This window comes from Ziziphus jujuba, chromosome 10, assembly GCF_031755915.1.
Source record: "Ziziphus jujuba cultivar Dongzao chromosome 10, ASM3175591v1".
Lineage (NCBI taxonomy): Eukaryota > Viridiplantae > Streptophyta > Magnoliopsida > Rosales > Rhamnaceae > Ziziphus > Ziziphus jujuba.
Window position 1 is genome coordinate 8,692,661 of NC_083388.1, and position 23,114 is coordinate 8,715,774.

General features: G+C 32.0%; 1 protein-coding gene and 1 pseudogene across 1 annotated transcript; both read right to left on the minus strand.

Annotated features, from left to right (window-relative positions):
- The window catches only part of LOC132799196 (tropinone reductase homolog At2g29170-like), a 28,304-nt pseudogene extending 22,654 nt beyond the window's left edge, over positions 1–5,650 (minus strand).
- A 4,597-nt stretch (positions 5,651–10,247) lies between these two features.
- On the minus strand, positions 10,248–12,383 carry LOC107410967 (uncharacterized). Its single transcript, XM_016018469.3, has 3 exons — positions 12,180–12,383; positions 10,877–11,067; positions 10,248–10,413 (listed from the first exon to the last, which is right to left on the minus strand). The coding sequence occupies exons 1-3, from the start codon at positions 12,381–12,383 to the stop codon at positions 10,248–10,250; spliced, it is 561 nt and encodes a 186-aa protein (XP_015873955.3).
- Positions 12,384–23,114: the final 10,731 nt, after the last annotated feature.

Consider the following 23,114-nt stretch of genomic DNA (forward strand, 5'->3'; position numbering starts at 1 on the left):
GGCAAAAGCTTAAAATTGGTGTCCGTTCAAATATTCAAGAAGTTTTAAAGATTAATTTATGGTCACCAAATACTAAAAAGCTGGTCACTAAAACCTCAAAAGATTTAGCAACCAATATTTATTGATCACGAAATAGAATCTGTTACGACGTTTAAATGACCACGTGGTGACCACGGTTTTTTGGTCTCTAAAACCCACTGGCGACCAAAATAGGATGTTTTACAACCAAATTAATGGTTGTTAAAAGGCTTTTTTTTAGTAGTGTCTTCATTCCAAGAACACATATGCACTTTTGCCCCTAGACCTGCCAATTCCTCCACAATAGCATGCCTAAGTCACAACAAAATAATTACAAATTAGGATATAAAGCATTAAAAACTTCATAAAATGAAGGACTTTACTTCTTTTTATTTTATTTTTTGGTTAATCAAACTGAAAACAAAAACAATTAACAAGAAGGCAGCCTATGGTTTGGTTCAGGTGGATTATGTATGTGAGGCCAGGCTGCCTCTAAGGCTTAAAATATCAAAGGAAGGGATAATGATGTGAGATGAGAAGGGCATTGAATGGAAAATCGAGACATGAAAGAGTTTTATACGAGCACTATAATTTTTTGCGCGCTTCACCAAAAGTCACATATAAAATTTTTCAATTTCTCGTTTCCATCTCTTCAAATTTTGTAAATAAAATGTAATTTCTGCGATTAAAGAAAAAAAATAAAACAACTTAGTTTAAAATGTTAAATAAAAGTTGAATAATATACAAGAAAGATATATTAATTACTTGGCATACTTTTTGAAATGAGAGTTGAGATTGTAAAAGTGTTAAGAAAATCAAAATTCTTTCGGTCATCATTCATATCACACAAAATATATGGTTAAAATCCAAATTCTTTTTATGTCATTATTCATATTTGACTAAACACATTGTTGGATATTAGAAGAAGGGATCTTCTTTTTTTATAATGGTCTAATATGTAAAACCCATATCTTATCTCCATAAAATTAATTGCAATAAGTATGATTAACTTCTCAATATGATAATTTGACTTAATTACCAAAAAACATATTGGAAAGTTACCTAACTTGCAAATATAAAAATAAATATAAAGTGAATATATATATATGTGTGTGTGTGTGTGTGTGTGTGTGTGTGTGTATTTTATAATGCTATAGTTTAAAATGAGTGTCTAGGATAAGGACCGACTGCATAGTTTCTATGCGGACCAAAAATGTTCCGAAATTCGCACCCGTTGGATTTTCATATCTAGCATGAACGGCCCAGATTCAAGCTTCCTCATGTGTGGATTTTTGCCTAAAACTCCCCTTCCCGCTTGTATCAGCTTACATTCCCGCTTGCACCAGCTCGCACTAGCTTTGCCAAAATTCCAAATCGTACCACAAATAAAAAAGATAATTTTTTCAGCACCTATCTACAGAGGACATAGAGCCTATTAACCATATGACTTCTTAATACACAGAGCCTGAGCAAATAGAAGAGCATGAATGGATATACTCCTCTAAATCTTTTCAATGATTGTAGTTACTAAACTAGATCCTTGCTTTCTACCAAAACACTTCAAAATTTGCTAAATAATGAAAATGCCCAATACAAAGTACATGAAAGTAACACGTCAAAATCTTGGTTTTAGCTAAAATCCATAATTTTAATCTTGAGCATCTGAGATCTCATCAATGGCCTAAATATTAGATTTAGTCTAAAACACCTTACTAACAGAGAACCAAAAACTTAATTAAAAATAGGAAAACAAGACAAACAAGACTTGCAAAGACTGATATGCTTCGACAAAACTTTTTATTCACACATTATTGTCCTATTTTGCATTTGTAGTAATATAAATTCAAGAAAAAAAAAGGGTAAATTGTTATACTTGCTCGAAATATTAAAAAGAAACACACTCTTCACTTATTTGTAGGGCTGGCTGACCGGCGGAATCAGCAGAGAATGGCTAGAACGGTGGGCTGCCCGGTTGGGGGACACAACAGATAAGAATGTCAACGGGCAGGGCAGGGTCGGTTTTTAAAATCTCGTCCCCATCCCAGCTTAGAATTTTTCATCTCGTCCCCGTGGTTTTCCCCGTTTCTTTAGAGATGGGACGGAGATGGGGATTTCCTAATCGAGGATGTGGCGGGATGGTTTTCCCGGTTTATTTTCTTTTTTATAATTGATATAATTTTTTTTGATGAAATTTATTAAAAAAAAATTCTTTTCTGAATAAAATGTAAATAAAATGATTAAAATGCAATAAAAATACAATAAAATACATCAAGGTCTAAATTTACAATTATAATAAAATACATCCTTAAAAAATACAATAGTCCAAGTACATAAAATATAAAAAAAAAATAAGTAAATATATACAGGCCGAGTTCGAGCCGGGTTCTTTATTCCCCGATCCCCGCCCGACTCCGATTGGGGCCTCAAAGATTTATCCCGAGTCCGTCCTACAGCCCCGATTTTTCAAGAAAAAAAAGGGCGGTGCACCACAGTTTTCGGAATGTGCAGGGCAAATTGACATTTCTAATGACGCATGTCAAACTCTATCAATTAAAACCCTTTGAAATTATGGAGTTACCTAACACAAAACACAAGAAAAATAATAATAATAAAAAAGAAAAAGCAAAACAACCCAACATCTCTCTCTCTGTGCAAAATGTTCACTGATAGTAGAATTGCATTTTGTTCAGTCCTTAAGAGTCCAAACTTTTTCTTTGAACCTCTAAAGCTACCATACTCATTTCCTAATGCATAAACACTATTCTTGTGCAAATGAAAACAATAGCAGCACCCATTTTCTAATGTACAAACACCACTCATGTGCAAACGGAAACAACAATAACTTTTCTCTGATGGAGATGTCTAAAATATTAACTTAAATCGACAACAACAGCAACTCAAATTTCCACTTCTTTCATTATTTGCCTAAAATACTAATTTTTGGTATCGATCAGAAACATCATCAATATCCGCAACATTACCGCAATCTTCCACCGAAAAACTACCATTTTCGTCGATATTTGTCAATAACGTTGACATTTCCACGACAATTCCTATAGATATTTCTTTCTCCATTTATTGGTGCGGATGTTAGTCGAAACCGGATAATTTTGTCAGCATTTTGACGATATCGCCTACTTTTTCTTCCTTGCTTGCATGTGCACCCATATATTTCCACTCTCCAAATGAAGGTTCAAAATATTAGTACTAATGGAAATATCATAATAGAAAAATGGATATTATCAATAGACGCATATAGATACAATTTTTTCACTCAATTTGAATCTCTATATGAGTTTAATAATCTTTCTAAAATTTAGTGAATATTTTTAAAATTCTGTGAATATTATGGTTAATATTTTGGAAATATCAACATATATTATCGAAATTTTGACCAAATTATGAAGTAATTGACATGAAAATATATTGATAAAAATTACCGTATCAAAATTTTTGAAAGAAATTATGAAATTTTTTTTTTAAAACTTAAATATTCTATCAACTTAATGAAAGAAATGAAATTTTGTTGAAATATCGTGCAACTTTATTATATTTGAAACCTTGCCAAGCAACTATATATATATACATATTCAGGACAACAAACACAAAGAGATGAGAGCAGTGAAACAAATATCGCTGAGACAGGCGATAAGTCAGCAACAGTATCAAGTGTCAGAGGCCGCCGACATCGATAGGGGGGGGAAAGTTTCTGTCAACAGTGCCGGATAAATGTCGCCAAAATCAAAGGATGTCGCTTGAGTCGTCGAATATCGAAGAGAGTTTCAGGTTTAGGATGGAAACTGGTGGATAGCGAAGTGGAGAAGCCGGTTGTCGGTGGGATTGTCGGTGGATATCTCGGTCGGCCCTCTCTGCGAAGAGACTGGTGTGTATGTGTTTGTGATCTGCATCTGATTTGGTGTGTGTATGTGTTTGTGTGGAACAGGTGAAGAAGAAGTAGAAAAAAAGAAGAAAAGAAAAAGAAAGAGAACGAGTGGGAGCGAAATGCCATCGGAAAGAGAGAGAAGAGAGAGAAAGAGAGGGAGGAAGAAGACGAAGGGAAGAGAGGAAGAAGAAGAAAGGAGAACAAAAAAATCTTTCTTCCCACGTGGGGGAAAAAGGAAAAGGAAAGAAAAAAAAATAAAAGAAAATAAAATAATAATATGATAATATGATAATATTATATTGGACTTTTTCATAGCTCTTCGTCTGCTCAAATATCCAACTTATTAATTGGACTAGCTACGTTATAGTTAGTAGTTACCGGTTTTTTTAGAAAATCTAATGTTTTTAAAGATTATAGGATTGTAGTATCTATACACATTTCTTTATCTTTTTTATCTTTTTATCCACTCTTTTAGTATTTAATTTGATTTTATCTATTCAAAAATAAAAATAAATAAATAAATAACATTATTTGTTTTGTGTTATATAATATATAAGATTTTAGTATATATGCCTAATTGGATAAGTATTTTATTATCAGTATGTTCTAATTATTAAATTTTTTTTATATATTATTTTACCATACTAATGATCTCATATACAAAAATTTATATTCTAAATTAAATATATACAATTTTCATAATTTTATCAACATTTCCATCGATATTTCTATAAAATCATACCTTCGATATTTTTATCGATACCGATTTTTCATCACTGGATGAGAGAGATGGGCATTAGTATTAATTCTTTTACAGGAGAAAGCTAGCACACATACTCATATAACACAGTATATTCTCATAGGAAACTACATGCCTCCACATCAATGTGGGGACATTCCTCTCACGTGTCAAAGTTATGGTAGGTCCCATCCTTACCATACTCTCATGTGTTTGTCTTGGAATATTACATGCTGCTTTGCTTATTATGCATATTGGTTTTGGTTCTTCTCTTTTTGGACTGGTACAATAATTCAAAACTAGCATCATGAACTCATGGTTCTATTTTGAATACATATTCAAAGAAAGAAGAAACCCTTCACTGTCACTCCTCCATCAACACAAATAGTCCGTCCAGTTATGTAAGAGAAAAAACATACAATGATGTGAAGTTTTCCATTGAACAGAGATGAAACTTTGTTTATCAACTCCTCTCTGTCTGCTGGAGAAACTAAATCACAGACGGATCCAGACATTTGAAATTTCTTCGTCTCCCATTCATGTAAGCATTGATTAAGTTGATCTTCATTCCGAGAATGTGTATGCACTTTTTCCCCTAGACTTGCCAATTCCTCCACAATAGCATGCCTAAGTCACAACAAAATAATTACAAATTAGGATTATAGAGCATGAAAAATTTTGTAAAATGAAGGACTTTATTCTTCCCCCCCACCTTTTTTTTTTTTTTGGGTTAATCAAACTGAAAACAGAAACAAATAACAAGAAGGCAGAGACAAAACCCTATTCCTTTGGTTCCACTAGTGACCAGAGCAGTCAGTCCCTAAAGAGACCACCTGGGTTTTGTACCACTATTATCTGCATCGGCCATTTCTTTCAGACTAAAACTAGGTAGTTTAGTGTTATGGCACTGATATTGTTGATTCCTATGGTTTGGTTCAGGTGGATTATGTATGTGAGGCCAAGCCGCCTCTGAGGCTCAAAATATCAAAGAAAGATCATTGAATGGCAAATTGAGACGTAAAAGAGTTGTGTACGGACGCTATAGCTTTTTGCCCACTTTATCAAAAGTCACATCTAAAATTTTTCAATTTCTCGTGTCCATCTCTTCAAATTTTGTAAATAAAATGTAATTTCCGCAATTAAAGAAAAAAATTAAAACAGCTTGTTAAAAATGTTATATAAAAACTGAATACTATACAAGAAAGATATAATAATTACTGGGCATACTTTTTAAAATGAGTTGAGATTCTAAAAGTGTTAAAAGAGTATCAAAATTCTTTCAGTCATCATTCATATCACACAAAATATATGGATGAGTAAAATCCAAATTCTTTTTACATCATTATTCATATTTGATTAAACACATTGTTGGATATTAGAAGAAGGGATCTTCTTTTTTGTAATGGTCTAATATGTAAAACCCATATCTTATCTCCATAAAATTAATTGCAATAAGTATGATAAACTTCTCAATATGTGAATTTGACTTAATTACCAAAACAAATATTGGCAAGTTACCCAAAAACAAAAGAAACAAAAAAAAAACTTGACTTGTAAATATAAAAATAAATATAAAGTGAATATATATATATATATATATATGTGTGTGTGTTTGTGTGTGTGTATTTTATAATGCTATAGTTTAAAAAGAGTGTGTAGGATAAGGACCGACCGCATGGTTTCTATGCGGACCAAAAATGTTATGAAATTGGCACCCATTGGATTTTCATATCTGGCATGAACGGCCCAGATTCAAGCTTCCTCACGTGTGGATTTTTGCCTAAATCTCCCCTTCCCGCTCGTATCAGGTTGCATTCTCATTTGCACCGGCTCGCACTAGCTTTGCCAAAATTCCAAATCGTACCACTCGTACCAGCTTATTTTCCACCATTTCCAAGATTCACAACCTACATTCCTCTTCCAGCTTACTTCCACCCTTCCCAACCCACCATTCCAGCCAGCGTTCGGGATCCAGCCACCGTTTGAGCCATTTCAGAGAATAGCCGGTGGAGTGTGAGTTAGTTGCCATTGCTTCCTTCCATTTCTTCATTTTGATTTTACCTCTATCCTCTACTGGTGTTGTTATGTTTTGTATTTTTTTTTTTTCATTCTACTTTTTCATTCGGCAAAAAACAATTTTTTTGAAAGGGAAAAAAAAATCAACTAGGATATAAAAATTTCAACAAAAATCAACGTCACGAAGAGTTACAGGCTGATCATATCGATATTAATGAGAAGCCTATTTTGAAATTGCCATTGGAAATGGAAAAGCAAATGGTTGAGATTTACACTTGCAAAATTTTCCTTAAATTTCAAGATGAGTTGTGGCATAGCTTACTAACAATGCCACAACTTGTTCGTGAAAATGCTACTCACAAAATGTATATGGTCGAGAGTAGTTCAAATGATGGTGTTTGTAGAGTTCGTAAAATTGCTTATGATAAAGTATTAAACTATGCATCTTGTACTTGTAAGAAGTTTGATAGTGAAGGAATTCCATGTAGACATATTTTGGCATTCTTACGACTCTGGTAATATTGCTTTGCCAAATCAGCATATCATGAAAAGGTGGACTAGAGTTGCAAAATCTCAAATAATACACGATAACCAAGTTATTGAGATAAATGGAAAACGAACTTCAATGTTGATGTGGCAAGCTAAACTATCCAACTTGCTTCGGAAGTCACTGATAAAGCCATAACAAATGAAGAGACAAGTGTCATTATGAATGATGGTCTTCAAAGTTTGCTAGCAAGATTAACTCCGTAGTTATCAACACGAAGAGTGGAGGCATTTCTGAAAAAGGTAGTAATGCTTATGATTCTAAAGCTTTGAAAGACCCATCTCAAGTGAGGGCAAAGGGATGTGGATGAAGATTAAAAGGGGGAAAAGAGAAGGCAATAAATGCCACAAAGTATAAAGGTCGACATTGCAATGGATGTGGAAAAATTGGGCAATCGCACGACAAGAGAAACTGTCCAGTCCTCAACAATCCGTAAGAAAATGATACATTTATTATTTATTATTCTTATGCAATTGGAATGATCATACCTTGTACAAAACATGCTGCTAATCTATGTAGGTCCTCACAAAATGAGGAAAATCCTCAACAAGCAAACTTTGAATCTGAAGCTAATAGTTTTGCTTCTACAGGTATAAAACTAAGTAATTTCCTTATCGTCTTCAACATTTTCTTGAACTAACATGCTTCTCATCTAATAACTTGCTTTGTTTTGGTAGCAATGCATGAGAAATAATTTGGAATGACTCCCCTGGATGTGATAAAGTATCATGCATCAACTTAAAGGAAATAGTTTTATTCTTAGTTTGGTGTGGTTTTTCTATCTTATTGCAAGAACTATTAGCTTAGTTAGTAAAATATGGTTATGTAATGATAATAGACTCTGTACGTTGTCATGTATTGTAATATGAAGTGTTGTTTGATTATTAGAATGAATGTATGTTGGTTTGCCATTTATTTTCCAATGCAGGCCTCTCATTTTAATATATAATTCGGACAGCGACAGTTCTATTCATGTAGTTGGTTGCCAATGGTGGCATTGGTATTTAATATGCTGGTCAGATGCACCACATGTAGATGAGGCTATGGCTTTTGCAGAATCATTTGCATCCACATTTGCAGGCTTTGGCTGTTGGAGTTTTGCCGTTGTCTATCCAGTATGGTTTCTCGGTTGAGAAGTATGTAACTCTTTCTTACTGCAATTATACTGTAATTGATTTGAAATTTATGGTAGTTAGGTTTGCTCCACTCCAGCTGTTAGTGCAGATTGGTTAGAACTGTTGAATATATTTCTCCATCTGATGGAACCTAGGGAGAAAGGAAGACAAAAATTTATGCTGTAGGTAGTATTTGTTTTATATAAAATTTGTGCTTATCTGTCTGAAACATTAAGATCTCAGAAAATGTGGATGCATTCCTCTTAGCATTTGTTTTATTAATCTTAAATTGTAGTTCCAATGGCATTACAACATCCAGAAGCATAGTATTTATAGTTACATTGCAATTCCAATTACCATTTTTTGACACTATCTGAATTTTGGACATGACAAAGAACATGAGCTCTCTGTCTGGTGTCTTGATCAGCATCGAGGTGAGATTTTTGTTAGCTTCATTAATTGTTTGGTTGTTCACAATAATTAGTTATGGAACAAAATAGTGTGTAGTCTCACTGTCGAATGCCTTGATAGCTAGAAATGTAGTAGTTTGTCTATTGCTTCTGTACTTTGGAACTATAAAAGCTGTTAATATAGGTTGTGCTTCTCTATAATATTATAGAAGTTGAATTTTCTATTTTTTTTGGATTTTCTATTATAGAACTTTTGAATATATTTCTCCATCTAATGGAACCTAGGGAGAAAGGAAGACAAAAATTTGTACTTTTTTTATGCTTTTCTATTAAGTGCTTCATCAACTAGATGCTTATGTCCAAAAAGTAGAGTTCCTATTTTCTACCTATTTGAATGCTCAGATTTTCTGTTATCAGATTTCTTATTCCTTTATGTGTTCTGTTTCAATTTGGTGATAATTTGGCGATAAGAACCAAAATGAATTTGAATGTCTAAACTGCTAGGAATCTACATTATTTATTTTCAACAAACTGAATTACTGTTCATTGCTGAAAATTCTCCATATGAAATTGTAAAAAATGACTCTTTCTGCAGCACCAATGGACTTGAACTTAAAAGTTCTGATGCTGATTCAATTTTCATTTTTTCTTTTCAGCATGCAGCTTATGTTACAGCAGAAATTAAGTGTCACTGATGCAGTATTTAGTGCCTTGAGGAAAGCTGGTTTTGCTGGTCAGCAAGTCTTCATTCAATCTAGTAATAGTTATGTTCTACGAAAAGTCAAGGGAAAAGAAAGTTTTCATTTAATCTAGTAATAGTGGTGCTCATGGTGTAGTGCTATGTTGTTGCTGCACATGGACAAAAAAAATGTAGTGGTGTTCATGGTGTAGTGCTGTGTTGTTGCTAAATGTATTGCCGAGATGCTTGTCAATGTGGGTTTTGGTTAATAGAAGAGTGTTTAATTGTTGACTTTCAACTTTGATGAGACTTTTACTGGTTGTTTTATCTTTCTGGTGTGGGTCACAATCAACCAAAATTCTTGATGCTCACTTTAATTTGCTTCCACTCCATTGATTTCCTCTGGTATATGCTAGAAAATACTTTCACACTATAGCTGAGTGTAATAGATGTACATTTCGGTTCTTACTTTTGAAATATCCATTGCTATTGATCTTATTGTTCCCTGTATAATTTTCTTTCTATTGAGTAGAGCATACTTTAGTAAATTATCAGGTATTATTTATAGACATGCCAACAATGCATTTTTGTTGGTTATCTAGCAGTACACATCTTTTGGTTAAAAAAAAAAATGGAAAGACAAAAAGAATACAAATGCAACAACAATTTATGGAACTTAACTTTCAGTAGTTTGTTCACAACACAAACATCCAAGTTACACTTTCAAAGCTAGTGAGCTACAACAATTTCAATCTAATCATTTGGCAAAGTTATCAACATTTTCTTTTTTGGTAAATTTAAAACTTGTTAATAGAGCAATTCAACATTAATGTTCAGCAGTCACATTGTCATTAGTATGAAGGCCAACGGCTGCAATGTGAAAATTTCAGTAATGCTCAGCACTCCTATTAGCACCACTATACTTGCTCCCTTTGATAGCTCTTCATTCCCATCTTTCCTTGCAGGTGCTATGGCATCAAACTCATCAACTGTATATAAAGTGACACTAAAAAATGAGCAAAACACAAATGTATATAAATGATAGAGTAGATTGTAAAATGTATTTGTCGTCAAGATGAAACTATGCTTTTGCTTCTAATAAAATGAAAAAAAAAATTAATTAGTAGTAATAGTGATAAATTTATATGCAATATTGTACAGGGCACTGCTCTTAAGTCACCTTACATTAATAATTGACCTTTCTTAATGTAACCTTAGTCAGTCTTTCTTAATTTCTAGTTGCTACCACTCAAGGGGAGAGCAATGTCTCTGTTCTGAACCTCTATGAAAGTGGTAGTATGCAGTTTAGAAGTCGTTTAAGGATTCTCTCGCTAGAAATTCCATATTACATTGTAAAAAGAAATCTCATTTGTCCTATATAACCATTAGGGAAGGCCAAAAGCTATAAACTAAACCAAAGCTTACACTATTTTCTTCTGAAGACTAATGCCTCAAGGGTTTTAACTTACAGCTTCATTCTCATCAATGATACAGCAGCAGTAACAAGATTGACATGTTTTAGGATGTTTAGAATTTCAAAATCGAAAGACAAAACAAGCACAATTGGGTTGTCAGTAATATCATACACAATTATTGTAGCAGCAGCTCCTCTATAGGACATAGGAGCCAAACTATGGTATCTCTCTTGACCTGCTGTATCCTAAATCTCAAATTTTAAAGTAGCATCATTTACAGCAAATGTTTGTGAGAAAAAGGTAGCCCCTATTGTTGATTCCTACAGTGTTAGAAAGAAAATCAAGCTCTAGGATTCAAACAAAATGCCATTCAAAATTTGAAAGTCTGAATACAAGGAACATTACGAACCTAAAATTCAATAAACTGTCCTTTTACAAAACGCAACACAATACTAGATTTACCAGCTCCAACATCCTCTAGAAGAACCTAATGGACAATAAATATGATTTTGATTTTCAGCAAGAAAAAACTTCATAAAGAAATAAGAAACGATTAAAGGACATTTAATGATGTAAATCCACAAAACAGATTATGTTTGCCTAAATAGAAAATAAGAAATTAGTAAACTAAGTAAACTACCTTCGTAGAACAGTAAAGACATTTAAACAAAGAAACAGTTTTATTGCTCTCAATCATCTTAGACCTTGATAATGCCAGTGTTAAGAGGAATTGTTTGGAGTTGATGCTTGAAAAAATGAAAAGGAAACAAGTTAGAGAGTTTTTCTAGACATGAAACAAACCCGTTAGATCCATTATCACAAATAATGGAAACAAGAATGGCCACCTACATATTTTCCCTTCTAAAAAACTAAAAGATATGGGGAAATTATGCCTTAAACTATTATTCATTTTGCACCTTATACCCATCTCATTTTGCACCACTATACTTGCTCCCTTTGACATCTCTTCATTCCCATCTTTCCTTGTAGGTGCTATGACATCAAACTCATCAATAAAAACCTATTAGTTTTCCAACTGGAATTGAAAATTATTTTCAAATAAATAAGACCATCCTTAGACATCAAATACATGTCTATCTCCCATGCTCTAAATGTCATTGCAAAACCTCCCTCTAGTAATGACATTGGCCATGGTTAAAACATATTCCCAATTTCAGGCTAGCCTCTAAGCTCACCATACCAACCGACTGGTGTGAAAGTGACACTAAAGAAGCTTATGAAAAAATTTAAAAACTAATTGTAAGTTTGTAACTACATGCATTTAATTGCAAACACAGAATGATATGTTTCCTTAATAAATAGAAGGCAAACTATTTAAAAAGGGAATAAAACTCACCACAGAAGGTGCAACTTGGTGAGCTGAATCAAACACTTTATGCAAAGATTGCTCACTTTCATCACAATATTGACTAATAATATTGCTCACTTTCACCAAAGACGTCTTTCCTGTGCCAAGTGGGCCATGAAGAAGCACTCCCTTTGTAGGTCGTGAATTAATAAACACTTGGTTACTGAATGCTGCACTTACTTGACAAGTCATATTTCAATGGAGAAATGCTATTCAATCCCCAAACAGTTCAACATACTTGAAAAGTAATAGTTCATAGATAATTGTAACAGACAATTCCAACAACACATACAGCAAGCTTGACTACATACATATAGTGCTTAACAAGCACATAGCAGACTTTAATACATAATTAGTTTACCAATCGAACAGACATGTATATTATTGACTATATCACTAGGCAAACATTTTAAAGAAAAGAAATAATAAAAGTACAAGAACCATAAAAGTCTTAACGTTATATTGGTCGCTCCTCTTAGTATTTTTTTGAATTGCTTTAAGCATATTATTATATTTCTCCACTTGCACAAATAAACGACGAACTTCACCGATAAGTATATCTATTTTGTCTAGTTCAGCCTCACCTTCTTTTACCCAAATGAATTTACCACATTCTTTTTTCTGTGTCAAGAAAACATATATAACTTAATTATTTTATAAGCGAAAACAAATGAAAATTTAACACATTAACAAGTATGTAGGAATTGTTCTCCATCTAAGCATTTCCAAAATTGACGATTTATATTCTTATCTATCCTTGATGTTTTTAAATGCATATATTGCCCACATGAGCAAATCCAAATCAGTTGAACATCACTAGTACTTATTGACATGCTTACACAACTAATCTCAAGCTCTAACTTCTAAAGAAAACAAGGTAGGATTTAATAAGCTATAAAAAGCCAAAAGACATATATAAAAAAACAAAAACAACAAAAAACCGCCAAAAAAAAAACCAACAGAAACCTCAAGGATAATTCCTCTTTCTAGCTAGTCATGAGTATTTAAATTAACATTGATAATGTATGCTAACAAAGGAAAGAAAGAACGATATATGACAACAAATTCTTCTTGCTAATTCAAAGTATTAGTTTAAACACTTCACATAAAATGGCAAACATAATAACACCAAATCAAAATCGTACACGTTGAGCGCATGGCAGACACACCCTTCCTATCTCATTTTCCCAAAGAAAACAAAGATGTAAAATATAACCAAACAAAAAAAAAAACTCTGCTACGAGAAGGCAAAATATATAACTTAATTATTTTATAAGCGAAAACAAATGAAAATTTAACACATTAACAAGTATGTAGGAATTGTTCTCCATCTAAGCATTTCCAAAATTGACGATTTATGTTCTTATCTATCCTTGATGTTTTTAAATGCATATATTGCCCACATGAGCAAATCCAAATCAGTTGAACATCACTAGTACTTATTGACATGCTTACACAACTAATCTCAAGCTCTAACTTCTAAAGAAAACAAGGTGGGATTTAATAAGCTATATAAAGCCAAAAGACATATATAAAAAAACAAAAACAACAAAAAACCGCCAAAAAAAAAAACCAACAGAAACCTCAAGGATAATTCCTCTTTCTAGCTAGTCATGAGTATTTAAATTAACATTGATGATGTATGCTAACAAAGGAAAGAAAGAACCATATATGACAACAAATTCTTCTTACTAATTCAAAGTATTAGTTTAAACACTTCACATAAAATGGCAAACATAATAACACCGAATCAAAATCGTACACGTTGAGCGCATGGCAGACACACCCTTCCTATCTCATTTTCCCAAAGAAAACAAAGATGTAAAATATAACCAAACAAAAAAAAAAAAAACTCTGCTACGAGAAGGCAAAATATCATAAATAAGCTACATGAACCTTACTAATGAGATTTGGTTATGATAAACATTCATGTTTCGTTTGTGATATTTATATCGCTTATATCACTATAATGTATATATAGACGTTTAGAATGAGGGAATCGCATGGCATGCAAAGTAGTCTAAGTAGAGATTTTAAGATAAGCAATTAGAATTGGTGGTGTTTTCTCATGGTGTTTTCACTACTAGACCAGTTGTACTTTGCTAGATCTCTCTCCCATTTATTCAGATCAATCAATAATTCTTATATACTTTAAACTTCCTAGATAGCTACTAGCTACTTTCTTTTTCTTTCATGGTACTTGGAATCGTCACTACATCTTAAATTTTGGAAGCTGGGTTGGTGGTACTATAATCTTTTCTTTATAAATATTCGAGGAATAATCTTAAATCTCATATTTTTTTAACTTCTTATTCCTACTTGTCAAAAAGGTGGTGGAAGCCACTATTCCTAATTCCACAAGGAGTATGCATTTTTATGCTGGCATTCCTTTTAAGAACTATTAACTTTACCCCTCGATCCCCATAAGATAGTGTGAGGCTTTGCGGGTGTTTACCAACTCAACTTTGATACAACTCAAAACATCTTCATAAACTCTTCTTTTCTTTTCTTTTTTCTTTAGAAAAAAAAATCAATTACAATGAAACATTGTAATAAATTCTTTTATTTAATAACAAATATCAATCTACATAAATAAAATATCACCATATTCGTTTAGTTCTGCAAAATGTCCACAACAAAGTCGTCTGAAAAATACTAATCTCTTTTATAAAAATAGATGCTTTCTCAAGTAGAAAATAGCATTGAAGATGCTCTAAAGAGAACCATATAGAGGCAGCCATAGAGAGTATTTACATGTACCAAATCCAATCCCTGGTGGAACCAAAATGAACCATATAGGAAACTTCAAAATGATGCTAAGAGCTAAAGTGGAATGAATAATTCTTCTTTTGAGCCCCCCACACACTTCATCATTTTTGCTTCCACAAATAAAAAAGATAGTTTTTTTCAACACCTATCTACAGAGGACACAGAGCCTATTAACTATACGACTTCTTAATACACAGAGCCTAAGAAAATAGAAGAGCATAAATGGATATACTCATCTAAATCTTTTCAATGATTGTAATTACTAAACTAGATCCTTGCTTTCTGCCAAAACATTTCAAAATTTGCTAAATGATGAAAATGCCCAATACAAAACACATGAAAGTAACACCTCAAAATCTTGGTTTTAGCTAAACTCCATAATTTTAATCTTGAGCATGTGAGATCTCATCAATGGCCCAAATATTAGATTTAGTCTAAAACACCTTACTAACAGAGAACCAAAAACTTAATTAAAAGTAGGGAAACAAGACAAACAAGACTTGCAAAGACTGATATGCTTCGACAAAACTTTTTATCCACAGATTATTGTCCTATTTTACATTTACAGTAATATAAATTCAAGAAAAAAAAAAGGAAAAATTGTTATACTTGCTTGAAATATTAAAAAGAAACACACTCTTCATTTATTTGCAGGGCTGGCCGACAGGTGGAATCAGTAGAGAATGGCTGGAACGGTGGGCTGGCAGGTCGATGGAATCAGTAGAGAATGGCTGGAACAGTGGGGAGAAGTTCCAGATTTAACCCAATCCCTATATGTTGGAAGCACTGGAGAATCTGTGTGAAGTCCCACATCAGCTGAAAAGGGGAACGAAGCACACCTTATAAGGTAGTGTAGATACATTTCCCGTACGACGCATTTTGACAAAACCTTGAGGGCTGGGTTGTAAGAGGATTCCCCAGGCCCAAAGAGGACAATATCGGACGCAGGTGGTCTGGGCTGTTACAGATGGTATCAGAACCAGTACCCGGATTGGTGTGCCAGCGGAAGGATTGTGAAGTCCCACATCGGTTGAAAAGGGGAACGAAGCATGCCTTATAAGGTAGTGTGGATACCTTTCCCATACGATGCGTTTTGACAAAACCTTGAGGGCTGGATTTTAAGAGGATTCCCCAAGCCCAAAGAGGACAATGTCGAACGCGGGTGGTCTGGGCTGTTACAATCTGGGGCAGGGCTGGTCAGTGGAAGCAGCTAAGAATGCAGGTGGGTTAACATCACATGCAAGCTGGAGATGGTGGTGGCTCGCTGGCACGGTGGGTGGAAGTGTGGAAGCACAAGAGAAAAGGAGAAGAGAAGAGAAATGTGTGAATGGGAAGGGGAGCTTTGGGCAAAAAATTCACACGTGAAGAAGCTTGAATCAGGGCTATTCATGCCAGATGTGAAAATCCAATGGGTGTCAATTTCAATACATTTTTTTTCTTCACAGAAACCATGCGGTCGGTCCTTATCCTAGACACTTCATAGTTTAAACACCGAAATATATGAGCTTTGTGCTTGCACAACTGCCAATGCCACAAGAAGGGCATGGTAGAGAAGGGTATACAATTACAAAGCATTGGATAAGAAAAAGACAATACAACTGTGAAATGGTAGAGAAGGCACACGTAATCAGCAGCCACGAGAAGGTTTAAAATAACATAACCTTCTTTTACCCAAAAAAAAAAAAATTACATAACCTTCATAAGCAAAAAAAAAAAACAAAGAGAAGAAACATTACAATACGAATAAGAGCTATAAGTTCGCTTCAGTGCCACATAACCTTCAAATGTAGAAACTAGCAAGTGGATAAGATATGCTCGTATACATGTTAAAATGGTAAACAAATAAACCATTGATGAAAATTAAGATCATATAGACTGTTCATCGCTACCATTTTATAAGATAATTAATATAATAAAATACAATAATTAAAATACAATGATAATAAAATAATTTATAAATATTAAAAATTATTATAAAAATACAATACTTATTAATATCAAAATATAAAAAATTTAACAAATAATTTTAAAATACATAAAATTCTTAAATTTCTCAATTGGTTGCAGGTAAAAGAATGTTCTCTTTCATAATTCTTACTCTGCTTAAACTGAAAGAATCTTTTAGTTTTAAAAAATAAAAAAATAAAAATTAAAGAAAAACTGACTATTGCATCAAAAACAAAAATAAACACAAGAAAGCAATTTAAATTTGAATCAACATCACAGAAAAGGTATTTTGTACTTTTTAAACAAAAATAACACTAATTGGCATGTGGATAAGTGGGGGACACAACACATAAGAATGTCAACGTGCAGGGCAGGGTTGATTTTTAAAATCCCCTTCCCATCCCCATTTGGAATTTTTCATCCCATCCCCGTGGTTTTCTCCGTTTCTTTAGAGACGGGACGGGGACAGGGATTTCCCAATCAAGGATGGGGCGGGACTGTTTTTTCAGTTTATTTTTTTTTTATAATTGATATAATTTTTTTTAGAAATTTATATGAAAAAAAAATTATTTTATGAAGAAAATATAAATAAAGTGACTAAAATGCAATAAAAATACAATAAAATACATCAAGATCCAAATTTACAATTATAATAAAACACATCCTTAAAAAATACAATAGTCCAAATACATAAAATATTAAAAAAAAAAAGTAAATAGATACGGGCTAGGTTCTTTATTCCCCGATCCGGACCCGATCCCGATTCGGGCCTTAAAGATTTATCCCGAGTCCACCCCATAGCCTCGATTTTTCAGGAAAAAAATGGACGGTGCACCACGGTTTTCGGAGTGTGCAGGGCAAATTGTCATTTCTAACGACACATGTCAAACTTTATCAATTAAAACCCTTTGAAATTATGGAGTTACCTAACACAAAACACAAGAAAAAATAATAATAATAAAAAAGGAAATGTAAAACAATCCAACATCTCTCTCTCTGTGCAAAATGTTCACTAACAGTAGAATTGCATTTTGTTCAGTCCTTATGAGTCCAAACTTTTTCTTTGAACCTCTAAAGCTACCATACTCATTTCCTAATGCACAAACACCATTCTTGTGCAAACGGAAACAATAGTAGCACCCATTTTCTAATGCACAAACACCACTCCTGTACAAACGGAAACAACAAGAACTTTTATCTGATGGAGATGTCTAAAATATTAACTTAAATCGACAACAACAACAACTCAAATTTCCACTTCTTTCATTATTTGCCTAAAATACTACTTTTTGGTATCGATCGGAAACATCATCAATATCGGCAACATCACCACAATCTTCCACCAGAAAACTACCATTTTCGTCGATATTTGTCGATAACATTGACATTTTTGACATTTCCACGACAATTCCTATAGATATTCCTTTTTCCATTTATCAGTGCAGATGTTAGTCGAAACCCGATCATTTTGTTGGCATTTTGACGATATCGCCTACTTTTTCTTCCTTGCTTGCACGTGCACCCATATATTTCCACTCTCCAAACCAAGGTTCAAAATATTAGTACTAATGGAAATACATCAAATATTGATAAAATCCTATAAAAAAAATCATGAAAATTTATATAAAAATAAATAAATCTATTATTGAAATTCCATAATAATCTTATTTAATTAATATTTTATTAAGTTAACTATAAAAATTGAAAAAAAAAATATTAGTGGAAATTACCATAACACTACCATAATAAGAAATGTTAGGGTACTGTTATGGCAAATTTAATGGATATTACCAATAGACGCATGTAGATGCAATCTTTTCGTGCTCAATTTGAATCTCTATATGAGTTTAATAATCTTTCTAAAATTTAATGAATATTTTTAAAATTCTGTAAATATTATGGTGAATATTTTGGAAATATCAACATATATTATCGAAATTTTGACCAAATTATGAAATAATTGATATGAAACTATATTGATAAAAATTTTCATATCAAAATTTTTGAAAGAAATTATCAACTTTTTTTTTTTTTGAAACTTAAATATTCTATCAACTTAATGAAAGAAATGAAATTTTGTTGAAATATCGTGCAAATTTTTTATATTTGAAACCTTACCAAGCAATTATATATATATATATATATTTATACATATTCAGGACAACAAACACAGAGATGAGAGAGAGATGTGCATTATTAATTCTCTTACGGGAGAAAGCTAGCACACATACTCATATAACACAGTATATTCTCATAGGAAACTACATGCCTCCACATCAATGTGGGGACATTCCTCTCATGTGTCAAAGTTATGGCAGGTTCCATCCTTACCGTACAATCACCAGTCTATTCAAATTTTGTAATCAATCAAAATTAGTTTGCATGATCCCAATAATTAAAGCATAATTAATTAATTATGAAATCCACCATATAATATATAGACAAATAAAACTTTCACATATAATCAAAGTACGGAGAAATACTTCCATACTCATGTGGAGGCAAGTCCTTTTATATCTACCACGACAACTAATGCCCATACTTCTGTAATACCATACAGTCAATGCCATGTTTTTTTTTTTTTTTTTTTTTTACCCTTTCACATGTATAGAAAAAATAAAAGTTATAATAATAGTTTCATGATCCTGCTCATATCAAGTTGATAAATAAGATGATGGTGTTAGACAGGGAGGTGAGAGCTGTGGGAAGTAATTACTATTGTTAGAGTGATTGAGATTGTGGGAATGATATAAAAATATAGGTTTCAAGGGCAAAGAAGAGGAAGAGGTACCCTAGTTTTTCTCCCCGAATTTCTTCTACTTTCCATCATAATTTTCAAGAAGCAAGTCAGGCTTAGGGTAATGAAATACAGAAGTTTAGTTTTAGAAGGTTTGACTAATCCAAAAAAAATTATTCTTCTTATTCTTTTTTCTTGAGAGAATTCTTATTTTTGTCAGTATCATGGTCTCACTAATTTTCTCATATAAACTTCATTTTTTTTTTTTTTTCTGTGGTCACATTTTGTTTACTGAAAAGTTTTTGAAAAACTCGAAGTGTAAATATTTGGTTTCTATTCGAACTTTCTAAGCCTATATCAAAAACTCTTATCTTTTCATTATGATTTACAAAAAATTGATAAGAAATTTGAGTTTATAGGTATAAAAAACTTTTTTGCTTCCTATGGTATTCAAGCGGTTTGTGATTGGAAAATTTATGCATTGATTTGTTTTAGTCGGTTTTATAAATACATAAATATACATATATATATATATATATATATATACATATATATGTATATCAAGGGTTCAATCGGCTAGAGGGCATTACAGGAATATGAGCATTAATTGCTCCGGCAGAAACTATTGCTTCAGGGGAAGTAACGCCTCCCAAAAAAATTAAAATGATAAATGTTACAAAGTGGGAGATAAGGTAGAAGATTACAGAAAAATAATGTTTAACTACGATGTTTGTTGTTAATTTTTTTTTTTTTTACCCCAAAAAATAAATGATCTGACTATTGAGAGCATGGGCGGATCTAGCTTATGCCCCCCTCATCAATTTTTTTTAATATATTTTATACGTTTTTGTCTTTTATAAATATTTCTTTAAGAATAATAAATAATACCATGTAGTCCCTATAGAATAATGTTACTTCTCAATTTTTATTTTTAATTTTATATGAAGTTTTGTGTTCTTTATATTATAAAATATTCTTTTGAAAAATGTAAAATTGTTTTACAACATTATTCAATGAAGTTCATTTCAATTTGTTCAAAAATTGTAGCAATAGATCCTAATTTGAAATTCATTAAACTTTATAAAATACATAGTTATTAGTTTAATGTAACAACTTATTTTACCATCACTTAAAAAAATATCTTTTACCATTCAACTGTGCCCCTAAACAAAATTTCTGGATCCGCCACTAATTGAGAGTAATATATTGGAGCCCCCATACATACTGTTTTCAATTATAGTCTGTATTTTAGTTTTGTTTCACATAGCATAATCATCCTCGACTTCTAAACAAAAGAATATATGCAGAAAGTGGGAAAGGAGACAGTCAGTTTTAGTACTACGTAAGATGGAGATTCAAGAAGATCATAAAATTTAGATAGCGTAAAAAAATTTAGACACCGTTAATAGCTTGAGTGCTTTTGAGAAGGTCTCCTCTGCATCATTTGGAAGTTTATAAGTGTGAACCTCTGGTTAATCCTCCAAAGCATCAGGGCCAAATACGATGATAGCTCATATATGTAGTTCTGCCGACCCAACCCAACTTTAAGTGAGAAAAAATCATTGAAAAGAATTTGGGAGTGTAATAATAATAATAAATTTGCATTAAAAGAAATTGCAATAATTTCGGAGTTAGAACCTCTTTGAAAATTTTGCAAATTTTTTTATTCAATTTTGACACAGTTTTCGAAGCCCCGTTCCAATCTTTTGAAATCCCATCAAACCTAATTGAAAAATCCATCGGACCCCATCGAAATTCTTCGAACAGCACCAATCAAAAGGGTTGCACTCCGCATTCGTCACATTGTAGCCGTTGGATGTGGCTTTATTTAACATAAACATAGGAAAATAAATTTCATTTAACTGTTGAAAAAAAAAAAAAAAACATTAATTGTTAAAGCTAAACTCACTAGCTTTGATTTTTATAACTAAGAACTAACTAACTAAAGCCTAACCCATTTTCAGGAGTCATCTGATTAAAATGGTATGTTTCAAAGTGACTTCTTTTTAAACAATAATGCTAGCTAAGCGAATTAACGTAACAACCAAATTAAAATCGAGAATTGGAAAACAAATTAACGAAAATAATCAGCAATTAAAACTAAAAAAATGGGCAACTCAATGATTGTAGGAAAACGAAAAAAGTAGTAATTAGTTAATATATTAATATAATTTAAAAATTGATAAATAAATATTTAAGGGGATAAATATTACTAAATATAAATTAATCAAATAATGAAACGTATACTATTGATAGATATGTTATTATTTTTTAATTGGTTAATATATTAATATGATCTAAAAATTAATAAATAAATACTTAAGGGGATAAGTGTTTCTAAATATAAATTAATCAAATAATGAAACATATATTATTTATAAATATGTTAGTAGACTAAATGGTAACTATAATATTATGCATTATTAGTAATATGGTGCATGATGTTTCTTGTATCATGATTTAATTTTTTAATAAAAACATTTATTTTCTGTTTAAAATGAATAATAAAAAAAGAAAATTAGGGTGCATGGAGAGCTTCCATGTTCCACAACCGCAACCCATATATCCTTTATCTTAGAAATTTGAGATAATTTATTTTCTGAAATTTAATTATTTTTTGATATTATATACAAATGTGTCTTTTATTATAATTATAATTATATATATATATATATATATATTTATTTAAAGAATATATGAACAATAATTATCTTATCAAAATATCATAATTTTATAATGTTAAAATAATGCAATAATAAAATCAAAATGAAGTGTAAATAATCAATTTATCACAATTAATTTACACTATAATCAATTTACACTATATCCTTCTCACGTAAAAAAGTATTTACCAAAAAGAATCTCACATAAAAAGTTAAAATAAAAAAAATAAAAAAATAAAAAGACGAAGTAAACGAAAAATAAATAAATAAATAAATAATCATATTATATAATATAAAATATGCACGAATATTCCAGTTGGCATAAATCTATTTTGAAATGATTGCCAGATTGGCCCATAATTGACTTGTTGGCTACTACACTGCTGCTCTTTCCTCTCTTTCTATTTCTCTTGCTTGTTGAAGTGTTCCTAAACCTTTTCTTTGGGTGAATAAGGTATTACGACACCTTGCTAGGACTGAAAGCTGAAAAAGGGTTGAGAAAGCAAAGCAGAGTGAGCTTCGAAAAGGGAGGCGAAAACCAACAACAACCCAACTACCTGAGACTTGAGAGAACCTTCGTTCATTGCATTCCAACGCGCTCAACTCTTCTGTGTAAGCCAATTTTTTTCTTTCCTTGCTATGTATTTATTGTTTAAATTTTTTTTCTGGTTTCATTTGGTTGCCGAGAAAATTAAGGAATTAGTTCAACACTTTGACGACGTTTTTATATATCTGCTTGATATTGAACCAATTCGCTATGAGAGTCTCTTCGTTTTATCTATCCACTTCAAACATCCTGCTTTATTT